The sequence below is a fragment of the Podarcis liolepis genome (assembly GCF_965112155.1).
Source record: "Podarcis liolepis genome assembly, chromosome: 13".
NCBI classification, from domain to species: Eukaryota; Metazoa; Chordata; class Lepidosauria; order Squamata; family Lacertidae; genus Podarcis; species Podarcis liolepis.
The window spans coordinates 3,327,027-3,345,509 of record NC_139573.1 but is presented as its reverse complement, the minus strand read 5'-3'; the positions used below and the strand labels follow the sequence as shown (position 1 = coordinate 3,345,509).

At 47.8% G+C, this 18,483-nt stretch overlaps 1 protein-coding gene across 2 annotated transcripts in view; it reads left to right on the top strand.

Moving 5' to 3' along the window:
- The window catches only part of TNK1 (tyrosine kinase non receptor 1), a 104,913-nt gene that overhangs the window by 59,653 nt on the left and 26,777 nt on the right, over positions 1 to 18,483 (top strand). Inside the window, exons 2-4 of one of the 2 annotated variants that reach the window (XM_083472565.1) lie at positions 6,610 to 6,691; positions 15,417 to 15,587; positions 18,122 to 18,195. In XM_083472565.1, the coding sequence (XP_083328691.1) occupies positions 6,610 to 6,691; positions 15,417 to 15,587; positions 18,122 to 18,195 (327 nt within the window). Of the gene's footprint in view, positions 1 to 6,538; positions 6,692 to 15,416; positions 15,588 to 18,121; positions 18,196 to 18,483 lie in introns of those variants that run through there. The other variant, XM_083472566.1, reaches the window with a different exon arrangement.

The following is an 18,483-nucleotide window of genomic DNA, read 5'->3' as shown; positions in this document are numbered from 1 at the left end:
CTTCTTCATCTTCTTCTTCTTCTTCTTTTCTTCTTCTTTGGCGATCCCTCGTAGCCGAGTAAGATTGTCTTCCATAAACATGGTTTTAACAGTGAGTCCGTAAGTGACTGTGGAGGCCAATTCTGGATCCACACGTCCTTCCACAGTGGGGAAATTGGTTCCCGGGCGGGAGTTGATCACGGTGTGGATTTGTTAGGAGCTCATCCTACACTCGAGTAGGACCCTGGTAGAGACACATGCCCGACTGGCATGTTCTCTCCCTCCTGGCCGATCGTTCGGGAGCTTCAAAAGCTTTCTTCAGCCCGAACATCACAGCGACCGATGCCAACAGACATCAGCACACTTAGGGATCCACAGAGTCTTCGCAGTTCACGTGACAGACCTCAGCAACTCAGCATTTTGGCTAAGCTACTTTTTTTTATGGGACGCAGGTGACGCTGTGGGTTGAACCACAGAGCCTAGGACTTGCTGGTCAGAAGGTCGGTGGTTCGAATCCCCGCAATGATGGGGTGAGCTCCCGTTGCTCGGTCCTCCTGCCAACCTAGCAGTTCGAAAGCACGTCAAAGTGCAAGTAGATCAATAGGCACCGCTCTGGCGGGAAGGTAAACGGCGTTTCTGTGCGCTGCTCTGGTTCGCCAGAAGCGGCTTAGTCCTGCTGGCCACATGACCCGGAAGCTGTACGCCGGCTCCCTCGGCCAATAAAGCGAGATGAGTGCCGCAACCCCAGAGTTGTCCACGACTGGACCTAACGGTCAGGGGTCCCTTTACCTTTACCTTTACTCTATTTACATCTAAACACACACGGAGCACTGCAACATGGCTCCCTCTCTCTCTCTAGCATCAGACAGCAAAGAGAAAAAGAACAAAGGACAATAGTCCCACTTCACGGAACGCAGGAACACAAACATCCTGTCTCCGTCACTTCCCAATCTGTGGAGTCAAAACATATGTGAAAGACAACAATCCCATGACTGCGATCACGGAGCAGGAATGCTAACAGCCTTCCTCTTAGCACATTTCTCCCTTGCATTCTGAGTTCGAGTGTCTTCAAAGTCCATTCCTTCCAGTAGCACCTTAAAGACCAACTAAGTTAGTTCTTGGTATGAGCTTTCGTGTGCATGCACACTTCTTCAGATACCAATGCACACGAAAGCTCATACCAAGAACTAACTTAGTTGGTCTTTAAGGTGCTACTGGAGGGAATTTTTTTATTTTGACTATGGCAGACCAACACGGCTACCTATCTGTAATTCAAAGTCCATGACACCTTTGGTAAAGGCTGTTCTCCAACTGGAGCGCTCGCAGGCCAGTGTTTCCCAGTTGTTGGTGTTTGTACTCCATTTTTAAAGATTTGCCTTGAGAGAGTCTTTGAACCTCTTTTGTTGACCACCAGCATTGCACTTTCCATTTCTAAGTTCGGAATAGAGTAGTTGCTTTGAAAGACGATCATCTGGCTTCCGCACAACATGATCAGTCCAGCGAAGTTGATGTTGAAGAATCATTGCAAAACAATAATTACCATGTGGTTAGGGTAGATCAACGTGTCCATTTATCCCCAGTGTAAATATGACATATCGGCAAAAGTCGGAATCTGAAAGATAACTATAGCATGTACACAAAAATCAATTTCAGATTTGAAATCAGCATTGAAAGAACATATAAGAACAGTTGAAAAATCTCATGCAAAAGAAAATGAATTTTTTTTTTGTTCCTCAGTATGGTCTGAAGCTCAGTATCAAAAAAACGAAGATCATGGCCACTGGTCCCATCACCTCCTGGCAAATAGAAGGGGAAGAAATGGAGGCAGTGATAGATTTTACCTTCTTGGGCTCCATGATTGCTGCAAATGGTGACAGCAGTCACGAAATTAAAAGACGCCTGCTTCTTGGGAGAAAAGCAATGACAAACCTAGACAGCATCTTAAAAAGCAGAGACATCACCTTGCCAACAAAGGTCTGTATAGTTAAAGCTATGGCTTTCCCAGTAGTGATGTATGGAAGTGAGAGCTGGACCATAAAGAAGGCTGATCGCCGAAGAATGGATGCTTTTGAATTCTGGTGCTGGAGGAGACTCTTGAGAGTCCCATGGACTGCAAGAAGATCCAACCTCTCCATTCTGAAGGAAATCAGCCCTGAGTGCTCACTGGAAGGACAGATCCTGAAGCTGAGGCTCCAAGACTTTGGCCCCCTCATGAGAAGAGAAGACTCCCTGGAAAAGACCCTGATGTTGGGGAAGATGGAGGGCACAAGGAGAAGGGGACCACGGAGGACGAGATGGTGGGACAGTGTTCTCGAAGCTACCAGCATGAGTTTGACCAAACTGCGGGAGGCAGTGGAAGACAGGAGTGCCTGGCGTGCTCTGGTCCAGGGGGTCACGAAGAGGCGGACACAGCTAAACGCCTAAACAACAACAACAAATACTGTGTATCCCAAGGGAATCCATTTTTTTTGCATACCTCCAACTGTACATAAATATACATGTTATTTTCAATGCCATACATGCCATGTTCAGTGCTATATAAGTCACTTACATTTATACTCATATTGTACTACTTTGGCTATGTGTTGAATAAAATATTGAATTCTTGCATTAGGAAAAACAAAGATTGTGGTGAAAAGTGAAAAACATGAGCTGCAAAAAACCCCTAGAGCTTACAGAACAAAACCAACTTCAGATATGAAATCAGCACGTGGAAATTAGGTTGGAACAACTGCAGGTGTCAGTGCAACAAAAATTTTGTTCCCCAGTCTAAGAGTCTTGCCCCCTTCAGGGTCATAGCACTGCAGATATGAATTTCTGGCAGGAATGGCTGCCTGACCTCTCTTTAAAAACCTCCACCAGGTGTCTGGAGCAGCCGAAAACAAGCTTGCTCCCATCTTCCCTGTGTTAACTGACAACCCTTTGGATATTTGAAGGTGGCATGGAGGAAACAGCAAGCTTGTTGTTTTCTCCTGCTCTGGAGGGCAGGACTCGAACCCGTGGCTTCAAGTTACAGGGACAGAGATTCCGACTGAACATCGATTCATTACTCCATAACTCTTCCAATTAAGATTTCTCTTCTTGGTTCAAAAATTAATCAGGAGGCGGTGGTGGGGTGTTCAAAAGCCTCCCGTGGACACGAAGGGGGGGGGGAACGCAGGTGACTCGTTTTAATTAAGAAGGGCTCTATTTTTAATCTGCAATCAAAGCCTTTTTATTAGCTCATCACACTGATTAAGCAACAGGGAAGCTTTGAGGTTGTCACTGCAACGCTTGGGGATGTTTGGATTATTTTTAAATGCTTTTGAAACACAGAATCTTTATATCTTATTATGATTTATGTGGAAATTGCTCAGTTTGGTTGTGTGTCTTTTTATGTTTTATTTATTGTTTACGGCAACTTTTCTCTTTCACCCTCATTAAAAGGTTCTTTAATTCCTCCTCACTTTCTGCCATCAGTGTTGTGTCATCTGCATATCTGAGGTTGTTGATATTTCTTCCGGCAATCTTAATTCCGGTTAGGGATTCATCCAGTCCAGCCTTTCGCATGATGAATTCTGCATATAAGTTAAATAAGCAGGGAGACAATGTACAGCCTTGCCGTACTCCTTTCCCAATTTTGAACCAATCAGTTGTTCCATATCCAGTTCTAACTGTAGCTTCTTGTCCCACATAGAGATTTCTCAGGAGACAGATGAGGTGATCAGGCACTCCCATTTCTTTAAGAACTTGCCATAGTTTGCTGTGGTCGACACAGTCAAAGGCTTTTGCATAGTCAATGAAGCAGAAGTAGATGTCTTTCTGGAACTCTCCAGCTTTCTCCATAATCCAGCGCATGTTTGCAATTTGGTCTCTGGTTCCTCTGCCTCTTCTAAATCCAGCTTGCACTTCTGGGAGTTCTCGGTCCACATACTGCTTGAGCCTTCCTTGTAGAATTTTAAGCATAACCTTGCTAGCGTGTGAAATGAGTGCAATTGTGCGGTAGTTGGAGCATTCTTTGGCACTGCCCTTCTTTGGGATTGGGATGTAGACTGATCTTCTCCAATCCTCTGGCCACTGCTGAGTTTTCCAAACTTGAGTGTAGCACCTTAACAGCATCATCGTTTAAAATTTTAAATAGTTCAGCTGGAATACCATCGCTTCCACTGGCCTTGTTATTTGCAGTGCTTTCTAAGGCCCATTTGGCTTCACTCTCCAGGATGTCTGGCTCAAGGTCAGCAACCACACTACCTGGAGTGTACGAGACATCCATATCTTTCTGGTACAACTCTTCTGTGTATTCTTGCCACCTCTTCTTGATGTCTTCTGCTTCTGTTAGGTCCTTACCATCTTTTGCAAATCTCCACCCAGCCGTGGGCCTGGAGCCCCCTTTTAAATGTGGACCCCCTGGGTTTCTCGCCCTCCCATCAATGCCACCGCTGTCTGCCCCCAGAAAACCCTGGTGTTTTTTTTTTGCAAGGATCTCAGTCATCTGCCTCATTACTCACCTTTTACGGCTTCCCAGCTGTTTTCGGAGGTGACTAACATAAAGCTCTGGAGGAAATAGACATATCCCAGTGTGGGCAGCTGGGACTCCTGTTTAAGAAAAAAGTAAATAAAATAAATCCTTTGTCAATGTAATGACAAGCCCTTGGAAGGGAAAGCTCTGCCGATTTTTGCTCCGCATTGTGTTTTGCATAATATATTCTGCTATTCCACCGCCCAACATCTCCCATCTTTCCAGAGGTTATGCAGAGGCTGAACATTCTCTCTCTCTCTCTCTCTCTCTCCAATTCAAATCTCATTTATTCGCCCTTCTGTGACTTGGGAGATCTCACCTGCTTTCTTAGCTTATCTGTTCAACTAACCCCTTGGTGCCTTTAAAAAAAAAAGAATAATAGAATTGTAGATGGAAGGGACCACGAGGGTCATCCAGTCCAATCCCCTGGAATGCAGGAATCTTTTGCCCTCCGTGCATCTCGAACCCAAGACCCCGAGATTAAGAGTCTCATGCTCTCCTATATATTTATTTCTCTGGAAGCTGAATGCTATACTTTACCTGGTGTAAACAAAACCCTGGCCTTTAACTTATTTTTCTTTTTAAAAAATGATTTAAATGCAGTCAGTGCTTTTTTTTTCCTAGGGGTACGCACACCCCTAAACATTTTGTGAATCTTTGTGCTTTTGTCCATTTACTGTATTTATTTCCCCCGATTTGAACTACAAAATGGTGGTTTTATTGAGTCAAAATGAGAGTAGCCCTAAACATTTTTAAAGAAAAAAAGCACTGAGTTGTAATAATAATAATAATAATAATAATAATAATAATAATAATAATTTATACCCGTTTCCTCAGCCACTCTGGACAGCTTCCAATAGAATATTAAAATACAATAATCTATTAAACAGTATTTTAATATTTTTTTTGGAAGCCTCCCAGAGTGGCTGGGGAAACCCAGCCAGATGGGCGGGGTATAAATAATAAATAATGAATTATTATTAGTATTATTAACCTGAAACTGTTCTTAACCTGAGGTACCACTTTAGCTAATGGGGCTTCCTGCTGCTGCTGCGCGATTTCTGTTCCCATCCTGAAGCAAAGTTCTTAACCCGAGGTACTATTTCTGGGTTAGCGGAGTCTGTAACCTGAAGCGTATGTAACCCGAGGTACCATGTCGGGTGCCGCGTCACACTGTTGGCTCATGTCAAGTTTGAGTCTTGGTTGACCACAAACTTGACATGAGCCAAAAGTGTGACACAGCAGCTAAAAAAGCCAATGCAATTCTGGGCTGCATCAATAGGAGTATAGCATCTAGATCAAGGGAAGTAATAGTGCCACTGTATTCTGCTCTGGTCAGACCTCACCTGGAGTACTGTGTCCAGTTCTGGGCACCACAGTTCAAGAAGGACACTGACCAACTGGAACGTGTCCAGAGGAGGGCAACCAAAATGGTCAAAGGCCTGGAAACGATGCCTTATGAGGAACGGCTAAGGGAGCTGGGCATGTTTAGCCTGGAGAAGAGGAGGTTAAGGGGTGATATGATAGCCATGTTCAAATATACAAAAGGATGTCACATAGAGGAGGGCAAAAAGTTGTTTTCTGCTGCTCCAGAGAAGCGGACACGGAGCAATGGATCCAAACTACAAGAAAGAAGATTCCACCTAAACATGAGAAAGAACTTCCTGACAGTAAGAGCTGTTCGACAGTGGAATTTGCTGCCAAGGAGTGTGGTGGAGTCTCCTCCTTTGGAGGTCTTTAAGCAGAGGCTTGACAACCATATGTCAGGAGTGCTCTGATGGTGTTTCCTGCTTGGCAGGGGGTTGGACTCGATGGCCCTTGTGGTCTCTTCCAACTCTGTGATTCTATGATTCTACACCACTGTACAATAGTTTTGTAAATGAGCATTTTGGTTTCCCTGCGAATGTCCCGGTCCTCAAACACTCTGCGCTTCCGTCGGCAGAAAGGCGCACTCGCAGGCCTTTTTGCTGAGCCTGTAATCTCACCCAGGGCCTGCCCACTCCAGGGCGGAGGCTCCACCTGTTTCTGTCTGCCTCCTGCTTCACACCTGTCCCGCCCCAGGTGAGCTCCCTCCGCCCAAGGGAGGAGCTTCCGACACCCAGGAGACTTGGGACTGCCAGGAGGAGGAGAAGGCAGAAAGAAAGAACGGACGGACGGAAGAAAGTAAGAAAGATCCGGAGAGGGGAGGAAATCGCCACAGGTTCCTCCATCCAGGTGAGTGCCCAAGGAGCGAGGGATTGTGGGGCAGCAGGTAAGATTGCTCCTTTCCTAATGGGGAAACCTTTGCCCCCTTACCTGTCTGACTCGCTTACGCCCCTCCCTTATCTCCGGTTGGTTCTGTCTATCACCTACTTTTTCTTCTTCCTCTTTTTTCTCTTGATCCTTCTCTCCTTCCCCACCCACGCTGAGTTCTGCACATTCATCTCTATCCTCCTACCTGGCTGACCCACTTATATCAGCTTCCTCCTCGGAGATGGTTTCTTTGACCCTCTTTCCTCCTTATCTCTCTCTTATAGAATCCTAGAATTGTAAAGTCGAAAGGGACCCTCAGAGGTCATCCATCCCAACCCCACTTCAAAGCAGGAATCTCAACACCCAGGAAATCCCCATTCCCGACTTTTTGCTCACCTGAACAGACGGCCGGCTTGCCCCCCGGGGAATAGGAGGAGGATCGTTAATAAGGAAAATTAATGTCTGGGTCTTAATGCAAGAGTTAGACTTCCTGGCATCACTCATGGGTTATTCCTGAGAGCGACACCCCAACTTTGAAGCACCCGGCCGCTGCAGGTTACAAGAGCCCATTTAAGTTGCTATATCATCATCCTCCCAAACCCACACACCCTTGGAGACGAAATTTTCTGGGGCGACGGTTGCTCATGTTCCCATTTCGCAGACGGAGGGAGGGAACTGAGGCAGGCAGGTAGCAGCACGCAGCAGGCAGGCCAGAATCATGCGTCATATGCGCAGAAGACGAGGCTGCTGGGTCAGGCCAAGGGGGGAGGCCTAGCTAGCCCAGAATCCTGTTATCGCAGCAGCCAAGCAGAGACACGCAAGCAAAACATGAGAGCAACATCAGTGCTCTACCCAGCATTCAGAGCTTAAAACACAGCCGTCATGGCTGGTGGCCGCGGCTAGGCTCATCCTCTTTTAGAGAGCCACGCAAGTTGGCTCAACGGGTCTGTGCGTCTGGCTGTTAAGCAGAAGGTTGGTGGTTCGATCCCGCCCAGGGGACAGGATCCCATCATTGCACGGGGTTAGACTAGATGGACGTTGGGGGTCCCAACTCTGCAATTCGATGGTTCTGTGTTTCCAAGAGGGTGGCTGTCTCTTGAGGCAGCGAGTTCCACAGTTTAATATTAATAATAATAATTTATTATTTATACCTGGCCTATGTGGCTGGGTTTCCCTAGCCACTCTGGGCAGCTTCCCAAAAAATATTAAACTAAAATGTTTAATAATGTTTAATATCTATTAAACATTAAAAGCATCCGTAAACAGGGCTGCCTTCAGATGTCTTCTAAAAGTCAGATAGTTGTTTATTTCCTTGACATCTGATGGGAGTGCATTCCACAGGGCGGGCACCACCACCGAGAAGGCCCTGTGCCTGGTTCCCTGTAACCTCCCTTCTCGCAGGGAGGGAACCGCCAGAAGGCCCTCGGAGCTGGACCTCAGTGTCCGGGCAGAAGGATGGGGGTGGAGATGCTCCTTCAGGTCTCCTGGGCCTTTGAGGCCGTTTAGGGCTTTAAAGGTCAGCACCAACACTTTGAATTGTGCTCGGAAACGTTTAACTCTGAGCACTGTGGATATAACGACCTTCTTCTACGCGATCTGGATTTCCCAGTCTTCCTTGGACAAACATGCTGGGTTCCAGTACGATGAGAGGGGGGGGAACCCCCCTGCATGATTCTGGTGTCTCTCTGTGACATTCCCTGCAGGATCAGGCCCCTGGTCCATCCAGCCTGTTCTTAACAGATCCTTCAGTTTGAAGCCAGCAATTAGGATCTGTGCACAAGAGCACTTGATTTAATTCAACCACAGGGATCGCTATAGGCTCAATCACTTCGCCACACACCTCAAAGAATTCTGGGCAATGTAGTTTAACCCCTCACAGAGTTACAGCGCCCAGCAACCCTTAGCAAACTACATTACCCAGAATTCTTTGAGGGGGGAAACATACGCTTTAAAGTTACAGCCTCCTGGCTAACCTAAACTCCTGGGAACATTCCGTAGATTCCTGCGTTTCAGGGGTTTGGGCTAAATGACCTTTGGGATCCCTTCTAACTTTACAGTTCTGTGAAGATAATCCTGCTGTTTGCCCAGATATTCCTTTGACTAAAGAAAGAGAGAGTTTGGCGCCGGCTCAAACCTTGCCCTGCAAATCTTACGCTCCCGGGACTGATGTATGCTTATTCCGTCGATTTGAATTGCATTGCGTTAGTGGGCAGAGCGTCAGACAATAGAAGGAATTAGCGTAACGTTTTGCTAACTGTTTGACGGATCTAATTAACGACGCTTTGGAAGGAAGAAGCCGGCTGTTTGCAAATGCGGTGGGTGGATAGAAAAGAAAGCGGGGACCATGTGCAAAACACTCCAGACCTGAAATTGCAGAACCGTGGAATTGCAGAGTTGAAAGGGGCACCCAGGGTTCATCTAGACCAACCCGCTGCAACGCAGGAATCGCAGCCGAGGAATCCCTGGCCCTCCAACCTCTGCTCAAAAACTTCCGGTGGAGGAGAGTCCAGTGTCTTTAACCAAAGGCAACCCCCTTCCCACCAAATAACCCCCCACTGCCTTGCTTAAAAGGGGGGAAAATCATGCAGTACGTGGCTAAACTATTGCACATGCAAAAAGAAAGATCAGAGTATTTGGGACTTTTTTCGTTTAGGGAGAAAGCAAGTAAGAGGTGAGTGAGAGTGTGGATAGAGAAAGGTCTCTCCCTTTCTCATAACACGGCAAACCGCAGACACCTAAGGAAGTGAAGGTCTGGACAGATTCAGGACAGATAAACGGCGGAACTCCCTGCCACAGCAGGCAGGGACGGCCGCCAAATTGGATGGCTTTAAACGAGGACTGGAGAAATTCCTGGAGGAGGAGAGGGCTATTTATGGCTACTAGCCAGGATGGCTGTGCCTCCATAGTTGAAGGCTTCAATGCTTCTGGGTACCAGTTGCTAGAAACCGCAGGAAGGGAGAGTAAGTCTTGAGTTCGAATCCTGCTTGACCCAGCAGCTGGGCTCTTATGTTCTTGTGCTGCTGCAAAATGAATGCGCTCCAATTTTCCTGCATTGCAGCCTTTTTATATACCGTATTTTTTGCCCTATAAGAGTCACTTTTCCCCTCCTAAAAAGTAAGGGGAAATGTGTGTGCGTCTTATAGAGCGAATGCAGGCTGCGCAGCTATCCCAGAAGCCAGAACAGCAAGAGGGATTGCTGCTTTCACTGCGCAGCAATCCCTCTTGTTCTTCTGGGATTCAGAATATTTATTTTCTTGTTTTCCTCCTCCAAAAACTAGGTGTGTCTTGTGGTCTGGTGCGTCTTATAGAGCGAAAAATACGGTATATCAGGCATGTCCAACGGGTAGATCGCCGGGTGTTCCTGGTAGATCCTGGTTGATCTCTGGCCGCTCAGTGATCTCTTTACAAAAAAGCAAAAAACGGACAAACTTTGTCCTACTAAAAAAAAGCTCCACAACTTTTGGTAGATCACTGCTCATCTTTTTACAACAGGAATAGGCAAACTCAGCCCTCCAGATGTTTTGGGACTACAATTCCCATGAGCCCTAGCTAACGGGACCAGTGGTCAGGGATGATGGGAACAGTTGTCCCAAAACATCTGGAGGGCTGAGTTTGCCTAGGCCTGTTTTTCGACAATGGGTAGATCATTGCCAGTTTTTTATATACTGTGAGTAGATCGCAGTCTATTGGGAGATGGACGTACCTGATATCAATATATCCATACGTTGCCCATCTATCTGGGTTTTTCCAGCCACTCTTGGCAGTTTCCAACACATATAAAAGCATAATAAAATGTCAAACGTTAAAAGCTTCCCTAAACAGAGCTGCCTTCAGATGTCTTCTAAAAGTCAAATAGCTGTTTATTTCCTTGACATCTGAAGGGAGGGAGTTCCACAGGGCGGGTGCCACCACCGAGAAGGCCCTCTGCCTGGTTCCCTGAAACCTCACTTCTCACAGGGAGGGAACCGCCAGAAGGCCCTCGGAGCTGGACCTCAGTGTCCAGGCAGAATGATGGGAGTGGACGCTCCTTCAGGTCTCCTGGGCCTTTGAGTCCGTTTAGGGCTTTAAAAGTCAGTGCCAACACTTTGAATTGTGCTCGGAAACGTACTGGGAGCCAATGCAGATCTCTCAGGACCGGTGTTATGTGGTCTCGGCGGCCGCTCCCAGTCCCCAGTCTGGCTGCCGCATTCTGGATTAGTTGCAGTTTCCAGGTCACCTTCAAAGGTAGCCCCACGTAGAGGGCATGGCAGTAGTCCAAGCAGGAGATAACCAGAGCATGCACCACTCTGGCAAGACAGTGCGCAGGCATGGAAGGTCTCATCCTGCGTACCAGATGGAGCTGGCAGACAGCCGCCCTGGACACAGAACTGACCTGTGCCTCCATGGACAGCGGTGAGCCCAAAATGACTCCCATGCTGCAATTTAGGGATCTAAATTGATCATTCGGCCATTAAGTTTCCGAGTCACCTTCAAAGGTAGCCCCACATAGAGCGCATGGCAGTAGTCCAAACGAATCGGGACGCCCCCTTTGCCAAGAATGCTTTTGAAACTAGGTAGTGATAGGGGCCAGAAAACACCTCTTGGCCACTTTTGGGCCACTTTTATTACAATAAGGCAGCTAAAATCAGCGAGAGGCAGTGTCGTGTAGTGCTTAGAGCGTGGGACAGGGACCTAGCGGGAGAGCCGGGTTCGAATTCCGACTTGGCCACGAAGCTGACCTTGGCCCTTTGCTGCCTCTCAGCCTAAACTACCTCGCACGGTCGTTGTTAGGGAGGGGAGAAATCATGTGTTCCGCCACGGGCTCCTTTGAGATAAAAGTTGTGATTAAAAAATGCAACCAATAAATAAATAAACAAACGATCATGGGATCGGGGTCTGGGCAGCCTGCGGATCTCTGAAGTTTGAGAGAGGTTTTAGCTTTTTATGACTTTTGGGCGGCCGGCTTACTCTGAGTCCGCCGCCGCGCATCTTGTCAATATTTGCTCACGGTTTGGACTTTGGCGTTGCGGCACAGGGTGGGGCCGCAGAGGTGCTTCGGACAAGAGCTGGTTTGGACAACAGCGGGAGGGAGGGAGCGGGGGACAAGGAAGATGGTGGGTAGCGGCTCGGAGGAGAGGAAAAGGCTTTGGAAAGAACCCAGGAGTCCTGCGTCCCCAGAAGACTCTCCAACACTTCCCCTCTTTACTTAAAAGCCCATTTTAAAAATAATAATTTTTGCTAGCACTGCTTGGTGCCTTTAAGACCCGGGCGGCAGGTGGATGTCCAACAGGTGTTGTCCCCCCCCCCCACCACAACCTCAGCACAGAGCTGCAGAAATCCATTGCAGCGGGTTGGAATAGATGACCCCTAGGTTCCCTTCCAGCTCTTTGATCTGTGATCAGAATGCTTCTTTGGCTGAATTTTCCCCTTTGAGGGAACTGGGAAGGGGATAACCCCCACTTTTTTTGGGGGGCGAGGTTAATTCTGGGGGGCTGATTCCCTGACCCCCTTGTTTATTTATCGCATTTGGATCCTACTTTTTCCCCCGACCCGAAGAGCTCAAAGTGGCGTGCGTGCTTCTCCCACCCTTCCAGCGATATCTACAACGACCCTGTGAGGTATGTTCTAGGCTGAGAGAGACAGCCAGTGAGCTTTGTGAGGAGTGGGGGAGATTCGCACCCAGGTCTCTCCCAGTCAGACACCCTAACCCATGGGTAGGCAAACTATGGCCCGGGGGCCGGATCCGGCCCAATCGCCTTCTCAATCTGGCCCATGGACGGTCCGGGAATCAGCGTGTTTTTGTGTGTGTGTTTTTTAAAAAAATATATTAGTTTTTTAACATACCATTTCCAACAGTAATTAAACATACTTTTACATCTTAATCATTTTTTTTTTACTTCCATCAGTCCTGTCTGAAATTTTTCCAATCTAATCTCTTAGTACGCATTCCTTACTTTCCCTCTTACATTTAAAACCCATAACCAATCTTTTTAGCACTTCGGATATTTCTCCTTACAAAACGTCTTGTAGTCCTACTAGCGTAATTTGTTGGTTACAATTGCTTTTCAAATAGTTCGTATACTTCTTCCAATCTTCTGTGAATCTCTGGTCCTGCAGGTTTCGAATCCTTCCTCTCATTTTGTCCAATTCTGCACAGTCCATTAATTTTGTCTGCCAATTCTGGGAATCAGTGTGTTTTTACATGAGTAGAATGTGTCCTTTTATTTAAAATGCATCTCTGGGTTATTTGTGGGGCATAGGGATTCATTCATTTTTTTTTTCTTTTGCAAAATATCGTCGGGCCCCCCACAAGGTCTGAGGGACAGTGGACCGCCCCCCCTGCTCTTCTGCTGCCCCCCACCGCCTGAGCCCATTGCTAGGGACCCCTGGCTCTAATAATAATAATAATAATAATAATAATAATAATAATAATATATTATTTATACCCTGCCCATCTGGCTGGGTTTCCCCAGCCACTCTTGGCGGCTTCCAACAAAACACTAAAATACAATAACCTATTAAACGTTAAAAGCTTCCCTAAACAGGGCTGCCTTCAGATGTCTTCTAAAAGTTTGGTAGTTATTTTTCTCTTTGACATCTGGTGGGAGGGCGTTCCACAGGGCAGGTGCCACCACCGAGAAGGCCCTCTGCCTGGTTCCCTGTAACTTGGCTTCTCGCAATGAGGGAAACGCCAGAAGGCCCTCGGAGCTGGATCTCAGTGTCCGGGCTGAATGATGGGGGTGGAGACGCTCCTTCAGGTCTCCTGGGCCTTTGAGGCCATTTAGGGCTTTCAAGGTCAGCACCAACACTTTGAATTGTGCTCGGAAACATACTGGGAGCCAATTTAGGTCTTTCAAGACTGGTGTGATATGGTCTCAGCAGCCGCTCCCAGTCACCAGTCTGGCTGCTGCATTTTGGATTAGTTGTAGTTTCCAGGTCGCCTTTAAAGGTAGCCCCACATAGAGCGCATTGCAGTAGTCCAAGCGACAGATAACCAGAGCATGTACCACCCTGGCGAGACAGACAGCGGGCAGGGAGGGTCTCATCCTGCGTACCAGATGGAGCTGGTAGACAGCTGCCCTGGACACAGAACTGACCTGCGCCTCCATGGACAGCGGTGAGTCCAAAATGACTGCGCACCTGGTCCTTCGGGGGCACAGTTGCCCCATTCAGGACCAGAGAGTCCCTCACACCCGCCCACCCCCTGTCCCCCCAAAACAGTACTTCTGTCTTGTCAGGATTCAACCTCAGTCTGTTAGCCGCCATCCATAGGACCCAACTCCCTTGCCCCATTGCTTATTTTGGGGTGTCTGAACCCGCTGACACCTCGCTTTCTTCTCCAGGCCCTCAGGCTGACTGATTGTCTCGCCTGCAGATGAGCAAGGCTTTTCTGCCATTCCCGGCTGATCTGGAAACACCCAAGTTAGAAAAAGGAAAGGGAAACCCCCCCAGGGCGAGTCGAGCTTCCCAGGTTCACCCCTCGCCTGTGAGGAACCCAGGAGTCCGGGTGTCTCCCCAGCAGCCTGGGAGGCCGACCCCTCCTGTCTCGCCGGCTGAAATCCTCCCCCAGCAGAAACAGGTTTGGCCAGGTTGAACCGCTCTTGGCGGTTCAGATTCTCTTCCTTCTCTTCACACAGACGCAGGTAAAGAGGTCAGGCAGCCATCACACAGGTGCAGCTGGTCTTAGGGGCCCTGGGTCTCCGGGTCAGAGGGACCAGTTTTCGGGAACGCAGCCGGGCGGCAAGGGGAAATTCGGCAGGGAGGCGTCGCTTAGCGCAGGCCTAGGCAAACTCAGCCCTCCAGATGTTTTGGGACTACTGTTCCCATCATCCCTGACCACTGGTCCTCTTAGCTAGGGATCCTGGGAGTTGTAGTCCCAAAACATCTGGAGGGCCAAGTTTGCCTATGCCTTGTTCATGAGAATAAGGATTTTATTTTCTGGGATTTGTCAGATGCAATTTCTGTGTTTCCAGGGGGCTGGATTCGAACAATGACTCTCTCGGGGTCCCTTCCAACTCTGTAATTATATGATTTCCGCCCCAAAAGAATGAAGGTGGATATCGGCTGCGAGTTTGAATGGCGGCAGTCGGAATTTGCTTTTGATGCAGCTGAGCTGAATCTTTAATCCATTCTGCCTAGGGAGGAGGAGTTAACCCAGTGACTCTTTGCAGATCAATCAGCTGGATTTAGGCCACAGGCTGAGAGCAAACTCACTGCAGGAAATGATGACTCGAGTGAGTGAGTCAAGCTACGCTCAATAGGAGGAGGCCCAAATGGATTTTTAAAAACCCAAGGCGGCTGACCAGGAAAAAAGACCCTGTGATGAAGGCAGATTCCATGCCAGGGATCATTAGGAAAATAATTGAGAATTAATCTGCCAATACCGTAAGGGTGGCCGGACTTGAAATACTGTCTACCGTTCTGGTTGCCTCACACCAGAAAGGATATTGTAGCATTGGGAAAGGGTTTAATTCCCTCAGACTTCCTCAACTCAACTGTCTGGAAATTGGCATCTGCGCTTTGTTTTTCCTCTTCCCTCCCTGTCCCTTTTTCCTTGTGTGCCGTGTCTCTTTTCAGACTGTCTTGTTTCGATTGCATGTAAGCAGCAATTTTTTGGCACTAATCCTCTAAATAACCAAACAGTAGGGTACTTTTGCCCATCTTTAAATTGAGATTTTTATTTTTATTTTTTGGCTAATCACCGGGTCCTGTTTAAAAAACCCACCAGGTGCTGTCATGGCGCCAGACGATGGCACCGACTGGCTGCTCCAGCTGCTGTCCGAAATCCAGCTGGAGCAGTTTTACGGCAAAATCCGCAACGAGCTCCACGTCACCCGTCCGGGACATTTCGATTACGTCAAGCCCGCGGATCTGGAACGCATTGGCATGGGGCGCCCAGGTAGTTCCTATGTGATGGTGTAACAGGGTTTATTTTTGGGAGGGGGCGTTTTGCTGAGGCTGCTTGGGGTGGTGATGTCACCGGGGGAAGTCCGTGGTGATGTCATGGTGGTAGCGCTTGGAGACGGAGGTTAATTGGGAGACGGGAATGAAGGGGGTCTGAACACCTCAGACAGTTCACGGGTAGGCAACCAAAGGCCCGGGGGCCGGATCCAGCCCAATTGCCTTCTCAATCCAGCCCACAGACAGTCCGGGAATCAGCATGTTTTTACATGAGTAGAATGTGTCCTTTTATTTCAAATGCATCTCTGGGTTATTTGTGGGGCATAGGAATTCGTTCATTATTTTCACCCCTTCAAAATATAGTCCGGCCCCCCCAAGGTCTGAGGGACAGTGGACCGGCCCCCTGCTGAAAAGGTTTGCTGACCTCTGGCTCGGAGTGTCTATGGTAGTGGTGCTCAAAGGGTGTGGCAGGAGAGGATGGGAAGCATAACAGGAAAATCCAATCAATATGTGTGTGTGTGTGTGTGTGTGTGTGTGTGTGTGTGTGTGTGTGCGTGTGTGTGTGTGTGTGTGTGCGTAGCACCTTAGAGACCAATTAAGTTTGTTCTTGATATACGCTTTTGTGTGCATGGTATCTGAAGAAGTGTGCATACACATGAAAGCTTACACCAAGAATAAACTTACCGTATTTTTCGTCCCATAGGATGCTCCGTCCCATAGGACGCACCTAGTTTTTTGGGGGGGAAATAAAGGGGAAAAACTTTCCCTTTATTTCCCCCCCAAAAGCAGGTCGGGGAAACCGAACCAGGTCGAGGAACAGCGGGATGGTGGCGCTGCGCCTCCCTGCTGTCCCCCGAGCTCGTGGGGCTGGCCGATGTCTGCCCCGCGCGAGGGGCGCTCTGCATCAGGGCGCCCCCCCTGCAGGGTGGCAGGCTGCTATCCGCAGCAGCGTGTGGAGCCCTGCGGGGAACTCCTGCAAGGCTCCCCACGCTGCGGATGTCTGCCTGGCGCGGGGGGCGCTCTGCTTCAGGGCGCCCCTCGCGCTGGGCAGCAGGCTGCTATTCGTAGCCTAGACATCCCTGCCGGACCTCCCGTAGGGCTGCCTAGGCTGTGGATGTCTTCCTGAAGCCAGGAGAGCGAGAGGGGTCGGTGCGCACCGACCCCTCTCGCTCTCCAAGCTTCAGCAAAAGCCTGCATTCACCCCATAGGACGCACCCAGATTTCCCCTTCATTTTTGGAGGGGGAAAAATGCGTCCTATAGGGCGAAAAATATGGTAGTTGGTCTCTAAGGTGCTACTAGGGATGCGGGTGGCGCTGTGGGTTAAACCACAGAGCCTAGGGCTTGCCGATCAAAAGGTCGGCAGTTCGAATCCCCACGACGGGGTGAGCTCCCGTTGCTCGGTCCCTGCTCCTGCCAACCTAACAGTTCAAAAGCACGTCAAAGTGCAAGTAGATAAATAGGTACCACTCCAGCGGGAAGGGAAACGGCGTTTCCGTGCGCTGCTCTGGTTCGCCAGAAGCGGCTTAGTCATGCTGGCCACATGACCTGGAAGCTGTACGCTGGCTCCCTCGGCCAATAAAGTGAGATGAGTGCCGCAACCCCAGTGTCGGTCACGACTGGACCTAATGGTCAGGGGTCCCTTTACCTTTTTAAGGTACTACTGGACAATTTTTATATATATATTTCGACTGCGTCAGACCAACACGGCTACCTACCTGAATCTAGGAAAATCCAGTGACAACCAAAGAAACATTTAAGCATTTCAGTGTTGTGCAGCATAGAATAGCATTGATTATTATTTATAAAATGCAGTTCTTTGCTTTCCAATGGAACCAGGCAGGGTGGATAAAAATCAATGTGTTTTTTTTTTAAATAATAAAAAAATCAGATTTTTAAAAATTTAAATCGGATTTTGAAAATATTTTGGAGGAAAAATCTTTCTAAAGATCATTTTCTATTTAAGTTACATTATAGTCCAAAGGCTATTCATCAGGAAATAAAGATTTGTTTTAAGTTTTTCATGTGTGCTAAAACTCAGTCTAATTTTTTTTAAAAAAAATTGTTTAACCACATCAGTTAACAAACATGGATACATATGCTATAATATTATTGTTTTACTTAAATAAGTTGTTTAAATTGTTATTAAGGAAATGGTTGTTTTTCTCCTTCCAGTAAAGTACAGCAGAAAAGTTGTCCAAATATAAACAATAATTTCATCATTACCTGTCTTTGCATTTCTAACAGTATAACCAAATCAGTAATTTTTGATATAACCGTAAAAACTACTCTGAAAGTTTATTATTCCAAAAAACGAAACCTTCCTCTGGTTGTAAATATTAAGATGATGCCAGCAAGGTTGAACCTTTGTGTAAAATAAAATGATTTAAATCACGTCTTAGTGACTAGTGATTTAAATTGATTTGATTAAAATCAAATTCGCCCTAGCATCAGTTAGGTCAAAAAAGCCAAATTGGCCCCAAGGGTCATTGTTTGCAATAATTTGAGATCGAGATTTCATCCCTCTCCTTTAGGACAGAGACGTTTGGAAGAAGCCTTGAAAAGGAGGAAACCTCAAGGCCAGCGCCCCATGTCCTGGGTCTATAAGGTGCGTACTTTCTGCCTCCCTCGAAGAAACACACAAATATTAGGGTCATGGTCGTAAAATCGGAAGTAAATCGAGTTACGGCCAGTCCAGGAACAAAGATGGCTGCCCCTCCTTCCTGGCAAAACAGGAAGTGTAATTCTCTGCACCACCACCTGAGGGCGCGAAGTTAGATTGGAATGGACATCGGTGTGTCCTTCTTCCTGAAATCTCCTGCCCCGCAAACCGCACATCCGCAACTGGGTCTCAATGATTAAAACAAGTTTCTGTTGTAAAGCGGACCCACCCAAA